The sequence below is a fragment of the Echinococcus granulosus genome (genome assembly GCF_000524195.1).
Source record: "Echinococcus granulosus chromosome Unknown EG_S00263, whole genome shotgun sequence".
Classification (NCBI taxonomy): domain Eukaryota; kingdom Metazoa; phylum Platyhelminthes; class Cestoda; order Cyclophyllidea; family Taeniidae; genus Echinococcus; species Echinococcus granulosus.
In genome coordinates, this window is record NW_020170643.1 from 30,378 (window position 1) to 39,316 (window position 8,939).

Sequence of the window (8,939 nt, forward strand, 5' to 3'; positions counted from 1 at the left end):
CTTATTTTTAAGTATAGTCACTTTAATGCTTGTGGTAGTGGTAGTAGTGGTAGTGAAGCTCACTGATAGGTAAATAGATGAGCAGACAGAGGTACATGTGTAAGCCTTTAGGCTAAAACTAAAATAAAGTTTTCTTTCTGTTAGTCACGAACCGTGATTTTCCAAAGACAAATTCTCCTTCTGCAAGTTAGGTTTGATTGTATTTTACTCCATAATTGTGCCAGCACTCCGTACATTAGACTATTTACCCACGTTTTCTTTGTAGTGGTTTTTACGATTTCAAAGACTTATAAAAGCACATTTTACTGGTGTTTGCAGCCACTACCTAAATACATATCTAAGTGAGCGCCTTTCGTTTGCCTTAGGATGCTAATTTGCTCAAATTGACATGAACGTTTGACAATGTGGACAGGGCAAGGAATGAGATGGCGGTTAATGAGTGGCCTTTTAGTCCACTCTGGCGAGGGCAAGCAGATAGTCGGGTACAAGAATAACTAGGACAGGAATAACTCGTAACTCCGACAGTTTCCATGGCAAACTAGGCAATTCTGTTACTATGGGTAAGTTTCTCATTGCACTAATGCTGGTTTATGAATTTGCCCTAAATATGGATACCTATTGAACAGAATTACGACAACGATTAAATTTTAGCAGAGGACGTGGGTGACGTTATAAATATGGTGGGCCTATAACGATCCTCTTCATATTATCATTAATGATGAACCCATATTTAAGTAACCGATATCCCTCTCAAATATGTTCCATGCTTATCCAGAAACCCTTTGTTAATAAGAATGCATTCACTCAATTATATCAATCATAATATTTACTGCGGAACAAGTAGAAAATTTTAAGAATTAAATCTTGAAATTACCTAGGCCTTTCAGACTATCGTCCGCTTTCGTCCTTCCATTAGCGTAGGTTTGCATGCAGTCAAGTAAGCTTTTAAAATCGCTTTCACAGTTGATTTTGTAGATTATAAAGGGAAGATGCAAATGTACAACGATAATAGTCCAGGGTCATAAAGCCAATTTTTTGATGCAAAATAAGACCGTCATACAATGCAAAATAACACGATTAGATTCCAGGATACTAAATAAGTAGCATTTACTATTTTTGCTTTTGACTTCTCGCAATAAGTCTCCACTTTATCATGGATTGATGCACAACACTAAAAGTATTTTATAAATAGTTGAATAGCTCAGAAGCGATTTTCGTCTTAAGCACTAACTTCTTCCATTTTCTAGCTAAGTTTATTTTTCCTAGTATAACGGCCACAAATATGTGCGTCTAACTTGAGAAATCTACTTAACAATTAGTAACTGGTTATTTCGAGAGCAAAAGTAGGTTGCAGACATCCTTTGACTAAGGACTGAACGCTTTTAATAAGTCTTGTAGGCAAACGTTACGCAAAACACCGCCTATTCTACTGCCATGCTACTTATTCACGGATGACCTGGTAAAAAGGCCGTAGCCCTAAAAATTCACAGATTCCAAGTCCAATCGAATAAAGTAGAATTTTAGCTGGAACCAAAAAATATGTCGTAAGGGATGATTTAAAGAAACGGTGGGAGAAGTCGAAGTGTGTTGGCAACGGTGATAAACTTTTCGAACTTTTATCATTACGTTAGAAAGATTATCAGCAAAAATTGCCCCCCCCCCCTTAATGAAAAGAATTATGACAATATTTATGTGCAAGATTCTTATTTTCAAGCAGGTGGGTTAGCAGAGCAGCTGTCATATACACTGGTGAAAGTGATATTTAGCCAACTGCTAATTTGTATTTGGCATAACTTCCATCTAAAAGAATTACAAGCGGAATCTACTTTCCGCACAGGTGAACCCGATTTTTTAAGAAAGCGAAAGCCTTTCCGGCTCTGAATACTCTTCTTGGATCAATGAACGGCGCCATATTTCCTCTCAGTGATATTTTATCTCGCAGTTATGCAAGACAATTAATATCCCACTGAAAATAATTCTGTTTTGATGATAGTACTTAAATACAAAATTAACTACTTATTTTCCCTAGATAGTTTGTGATTATTTAGCTCTACAATGTCGCATATTTGAATTTAAGCCTTTACTGACCAAAATATCAGCTGAATGGGCTCAGTACTTCGCAAATTTAATACAAATTCTTTTTGACGTACTAAATAAAGCTCTTTGGTACAGGCAAGTACAATTTTTTTGCTCTGACTTCTACCATTTTTACTGTTAAATGACTCAGATTCCGATGGCATCTGCAGAAGCTGAAACAAATACGATTTTTCTGCAGGCTTTAATAGCGCAACACTGTAATGCTCGGATCACAAAGAGCGAGATGCAAGGTACAAACTGATCGCACGAAATCCGCTCAGAGTCCATCATAAAAGTGAACTAGCTTTAGTGATGTGATTATCAGCCCATAATGTGTAGGAGTTTTAGCAATTTTACGAACTTTTTCCATCCCTCCGATTGAAATAACGCAGTAGTTTTAAGTAAAGGGCACACAACTGATCAATACACTGAGTTTATGTAGCATTTCGGTATTTATCAGTTTTCTTTTCACATTTTCAAGTTGTTTTAACGATAGGGAATTTTAGAGGAGAAAATTGGCTGCAGATTCTATTAAAAGTTGACAAATCTGTCCGGTGATTTTGAATGGAAAAAGGACATCAGTTAATTGGAGCACCATAAAAGTTTATTAATGCTTAACTTCTCCTTGCAAAGGCAAAATTATAAGTATTAAAAGCACCAGCATCCAAATGCTAGTTTATTTGCCTCAAAGAAGCAAATCGACTCACGTACAATTTGCTTACGAAGTTGACTGAATCCTACCTCAGTATGTGGTAATTACGTGGAGATACTGATTTGTCTACCACCGGTTAATAATTTGGCGAGGATCTTTCTTTTATTAACATTATCTAATTAGCCTTTAAACGAGAGTTGTCTTCTTATTTTAAGTGAGAATCGCAGTACCCCTTTCAGTTTCCATTGCTTCATCTGCATGTAAGGTGATTGCTTGTACTAAGGTGCTAATAAAAATCCACTCCTTGTTTGGCCACTGAACAGCAAAGCTATTCGCTGTTCAACAACTTCATGTAACTGCTGAACATTTTTATTGAAGGCCTCCCTGGAGCATTTCTTTAGTAGTTAACTTATGTGTCTGAAGCAAATAATTTTGCCGTAAATGTCACAACTATAAACAGTCGGCATTATGCCCAATAATTCCTGCCTCAAGCTCTCTTAATGCCTACATCGGCAAGACAAAAGTAAATGCTATTCTGTGGCATGCGTACGTAGACTAATCCACTCCTAGATGAACAATCAGAGGATGAACTAAAAAAGAAGCATTAAACATTTAACGGTGACTTTTCAGAACCAAAAATTGAAATTACTAACTAAAACCACTGAGTGTAAGTCGAATAACACTGTGGTTTTAAAGAATTGGGATTTAAAAAGTATTTTAATAGTGCTAACTTAAATGTGATTAGCAAATATATTTCTAGCTAATCCGCATGTATACCTATTCAACGTCATTCTTGAAATGCAAAGAAGCCCTTTTACCTGTTAACCTGAAAGGAACATTGAGAAAAATTTTGAAATTTCAGTTCAATTACCATGGGATTGGGTGCTTAAGCGAAGAAAAATTGCAAAAATTTTGTGAAATTTAGGAAGGAACTGCGGCATCAGTGGTATGCATACTTCTCACCTGTGTAAAATATGCTAATTTAAAGTGGCATCGCATGGACATGTTCATTGCAAATTTTACTTTTGATGTTGAAACACATAGAGGTGCTTTGCTACACGGCTGGATAAGATTTAAAATAGGAATTACAATTTAAGCCCGTATAATAAATTAAATCAATGAGATTAAAATTCTTTCCCAGCGGGCACTTGCCTGCCCAGTTGCGTGCGTGGTCTAATGTAAAAGGAATGTTTTCCGTGGTCTGAACTGCCACAAATCTACTAAGTGGGCCGTGAAACAACAGATGATTCGGCGTTCCTTTTTACTTAAGGCGCAATTTTACATCATGTTATCCCCATTTTTAGAAAACTAGCGTAGCTTTTATTGAGGTCTGTTAATGTTTTTGCACTCATTCAGAATACTGCTAAATATATTCAACCCATACTTCTAGTAAAATAATGAACTTCTCACCTGTAAAATGGTCACTACACTCTCCATATCAACTAAAATAATTTGATATGAAGAGGGGTGTATTCCTTTTGGCACTGCTTCACCCCCATCTAGAATAAGTAGTTTTTTAAGCCATAAGGTTATTATGTAATGCATCCGTTGTTCTCCCCTTCTGCCCATAACTTTAGGCTTCTGCATCGGAAACATACCATGCGTTATGGCAATGAGAGGTTGCACGAAAGAGCAGTCCGTCTACTCACCGGGGATCGGTGACGACTTCCCAGTCACTAGGCTCGTCCATACCGCCCGCTTGCGATCAAAAAGGGCTAATCTAACAAACGTGTACTGCAATAAGGCTTTATTAGGAGAAAGATTAAACTTCTGGACTTTAATAAATTAAATAATTGATCTTTGAGTTGTAGTAGTTATTTACCAGGGTGCTATCTGTAGTGTTCATCCCTGAATACTAGTTAAACTACGAGATGAAGAATTAAACTGTTAAAACACCTACGTATGTAAACAATGGCATGGCACCTCTTCCCACGCACATGGATATTCCAAGCAATTTATGTAAGGTAAACGTCAATCTATTTTTGGTCCAAAGTTCCATTTGATGGGTAGGTGGAGGGGCGGTGCTTTCTCAAATAAAACAAAGGACTACATATTTTTACCTTCAAAATGACTGCTTTTTCCATACTTTGGAAAATTACTATTTTATGCATTAATTGTGGGTCATAACACACTTTCCTTTGTAAAATAATGTAATAATTTAAATACCACGAGTTTTACGCGACATATTGCAGTTGGAGTGTGGTGACAATCAAAATCAGGTGTAGCTAGTGCCTTTCAAACCCAACTGATAACAGTTAGGATGAGGTGAGTCAAAGACGAATAATGTATGAAATTCCTAACAAAGTGTAGATAATCGGGGGAAGATGCTTTGGTTTGTGTGCATTGCCCTTGTGTATTGACTTCGTACACAACGTAAACTTACACATGACAACTCGTGAATAGATATGTAATGTCAGAAGTGGAAAATGTAGGCTGTTCATAGGCCAATATATCAGATCTGCAGTTCTTGTCAAAATGAAAGCCAAATGCATTGACCTGATCTTGCGCAGAGGCGTATTTAAGGAAATTCCAGCCCTTTTTATTTTCAGATGCAGTCATCCTATTGAAGTAAAGATTTTTTTTTAAAAAAAGCATTTATTTTATTCTGAATATTTCATATCATAAATAAGATTGCGGTGCCATCTGGGATCCTTGCCACAGTTTCCCAGATTTAACTGATTGGAGCTATCTAAATTTAAAGTCTTGACAAGCTCTCGATTCCTATCCAATCGGTTCAAGATCCCAATTTTTGTATAAATGCTCGGACTTATAAACCAAAAAAGGCTTATTGCCTCATTTAAACTAGTAAAACATATTTACCTAGATAAAAATGACTGCTTTCATAAAACCTTTTGGGTGATTACTTCTTGACATTATTTGAGCTGCATCTGACCAGCAGATAAAAATAGCTAATGAATCGTTCAGAAAGAAGCAATGCTACATAAAAGAGTGCATTCACATTCCAATTCTTGTGGAGTAGTTTAAGTGGCGACTAATTAGGCTTTCTGAGAAAGAACCCAATTACATTTGCGAAATAGGCATGTGAAATTCACAAAACCTATTCTCCAAATCCCAGTAGCCGTGATCCAAGTTGTTTTAATGTACCGAATGGTACAGATTTTATGGGTTTTAAGTGAGCTGATTCGTGCATAAATCAACATGACCAAAAGTTGTATTGTTTGTTGCTCATATACATTACCGAATTAAACCGCATCTGTCAATTGGTGTTAAGGGCGTGGTAGAGATGTGATTGAACCTGTTTTGCTTGGAGATGCGCAAATTATCAGCATTTTAGACACCTTTTTGGTGAGGAAATAGCAAGTAGAAGCGCTAGCTTTGTTTTTAAAACATTTGTAGTTACGGTGTTATTAATCATTTTTTGCCACATACACGGTTTGGTTTGGATTTTAAATATACACTCTTTTCACAGTTTTACACTTTTTTCATGAAATGTGCACTTTTACTAAAGTAACGAGATTTTATCCAATTTTTAGGTGTTTGTTATGCAGCGATTCTCTCAATTACCACAGCGGCGCTGCATAAGGGTGGCAATTTACATAAAATAACAAAAATAAGCACAAAATTCTGGAAAGTGCCATATTCAAAAACAAACTAATATGCTTTATTTGCCTGGGTGACAAGGGATTTACTTATTTCATTCAATGATGTAACTGTTTAACTACCTTGGTTGCAGCGGCAAACTGTGTATCAGCCAGCACGTCAACTTAATGAAATTTGAAAGTACTCTGGGCAAGATGTTTGAGATCACTGATGGATTGATACCATGGCTGGGTGGGGTCAATTTTCATCCTTCTGTTTGGTATCTTCACAGATTTACTCATCTGCAGCAGCTGTACTCATTTTTTATTAAATTTTATTCTTTGGCTGCAGAAATAAGGATGGTTGTACATTTTGATCGGATTCGCTTGCGACTGCTACCAATATGACGTGCTGAGGCCTCACGAAAGTCGTAATAAGGCTAAGTATTATAAAAAAGAATCGCATTACTCCAACGTAGAAAAGAGGTGGAAGGCTTTCAGCTCTTCTCAAAACTCATGCCGCGGTGATTAGAGGCTCCCCAGCCGGGGCAATTCAATACACAGTAGAACGGAATCTCAAATCACCACATTAATACGTCTCATCTAAGAACGCAGGCTACCACCTAGAGTTTGGGCCTCTTTAGAATATTGATGAGATTGGAAATAAATACTAATTTTTTCTCGGCCGTCTGGTAAAGGTGAGTTTCCTTTTACAAGTTTTGGGTAATTCCCTACATTTTAAAATTATTATTTTAGTATAGGGATTATTAAAACTGTCAAGAATTTAATGGTACTTTAATGGAATTACTTTGCATCTTACTGCTTCAACTAACCCTTTAAAGTCAGGAAGTACTCCGTAGTGTTAATGATATTTTACATAAAATGGTCTGTTTAAGGAGCTCTAATAGGTTATGTGACTTTTTAAGTAATGGGGAAAAGATTGAAGCATTCGTTACTATTCAAAGAGGTATTCAACAACATGATCCACATTTACTCACTTTTGGGGTGCTTTTAATTGTTGATTAATAATTGAAGCCAAGGACATCCGATCTGCGAAATTCAGTAGCAGATGCTGGTCTCATTCAAGTAGTACCAGTCTCGTCACTATTACTGCTCTTGCTCCAACATTGGTTTGTAACTGTGTTTCTTTTATTTGCAACATTTCAATCTTATAGACTATTATTGTCACAAGAGTGTTGATATTTTTCAGTCATAAAACACAGTTGGACCTATAAACGCTTGGAACGGGAATTGATCCGCTTTTATTATACCCACTTTGAAGATTTGATCAGTGCCAACTGTAGTCAAACGGCTTCTCAATGACTGTCACACCAGTGAAGCACACTCCCTTCTGGACCTCGATCTTCACCATGTTGGGCTTCTTCCAAATCTTTCTGTTTAATTGCTTGAAACGCGCAAACTAATTTGTGTTCTATGTCCTCCTACTTTAATTAAACAGAACTTCGGGAAACACTGAATCTGTGTAGCATTTTTATTTATTCAGTATGAGCAAAGAAGACAATACCAAAATTTTTAAAATTTTAGGTACAAAGCTACGATATGAATTATGTTTCTGTGTAAAACCGTACGTACTATTTAACTTCAACATTTAGGTGCTCCCAACTGCTAAGCTTGGCCGTAACTTCTTTCAGCAAACATTGCATTTGGTTACTTAGCAGGAAGTTAACAAGCCTCACTAAAAGTAAATACTGTCAGCCGCAAGAGATTTTATGACACCTCGGGTTTTTCCTAAAGTTGTAATACCCCATGACGTTAAAAAGGTGGATTTATCAAAGACCTAGCTTAATTCCCTGCCCAATTAAGACAAGTCTTGATCTGTTTCACTTTCTAGCCCAGCTAATTATATGACGTTGTCTTAATAACTGTACAGCTCCATTCATGATGTTGGTTGCATTAGTTAGCAAAAAACCGAGCAAAAATGGCTCAAATACATGTAGGTATTATTTAGTTTTGAGTTTAGACGCTTTCAATGAAAGCAACTGTGTTATCGCAGCAAATGTACGACTAAAACAAATTATTTGTGCTGCGAGAATTCGACATTTCTTATGCAGTTGATAACACAACATTTTTGTCACTTGACATAGCCATATTGTTAGAGCGCTGTTTGAATCAGATGTAGGCTTATGATAGTTTCCCATTCTACTGTGCTTATAAAAAATAAGTCTCACATCTTTTTACCTTTATTTTCGATACCATATATATTAGCCATGGACACAAGTGGCATATTATGATAAATTAATTAATTTCAGCTACTGTAGCCCACTTGGGATAAGTGAATATGAAGTGTTAGTTTTTTAGTCTTTCTAAATGCTATATCGGCCTATGACACCAGTTTAGGACTCTCTTCTGTATAGCGAAGACTTCTACTTCTAATGCTCCGTAAAGAAAATTTGATTAAAATCAAATTTTGGTGGAATCATTGTTTCCTTGGTTCATTTTATTCAAACTTGTGCACAAAAACTAAGTTGTTATCTGCATGGCGAAAGGTAGATAATTATCGAAGACAATAAATTTCTATTTTAATATCTACTGTCTCCCATCCAAATTGGTGACACGTTGCTAGACCATTGCATGACCTTAAATACACTTAAAATATCCCATTCCCTTACCAAGCAGTAATGCATTCATCTTGTGCCAACATTGCTATCCAC

General features: G+C 36.4%; 1 protein-coding gene across 1 annotated transcript; it reads left to right on the forward strand. All coding sequences in view use genetic code 11, as the record gives it.

Annotated features, from left to right (window-relative positions):
* Positions 1 to 5,485: 5,485 nt before the first annotated feature.
* On the forward strand, positions 5,486 to 8,343 carry EGR_10756 (hypothetical protein; the record flags this gene model as incomplete). Its single annotated transcript, XM_024500005.1, has 9 exons — positions 5,486 to 5,584; positions 5,767 to 5,861; positions 6,086 to 6,196; positions 7,024 to 7,057; positions 7,114 to 7,234; positions 7,727 to 7,770; positions 7,813 to 7,844; positions 7,881 to 7,969; positions 8,159 to 8,343. The coding sequence occupies 9 exons, from the start codon at positions 5,486 to 5,488 to the stop codon at positions 8,341 to 8,343; spliced, it is 810 nt and encodes a 269-aa protein (XP_024345584.1).
* Between the last annotated feature and the right edge of the window lie 596 nt (positions 8,344 to 8,939).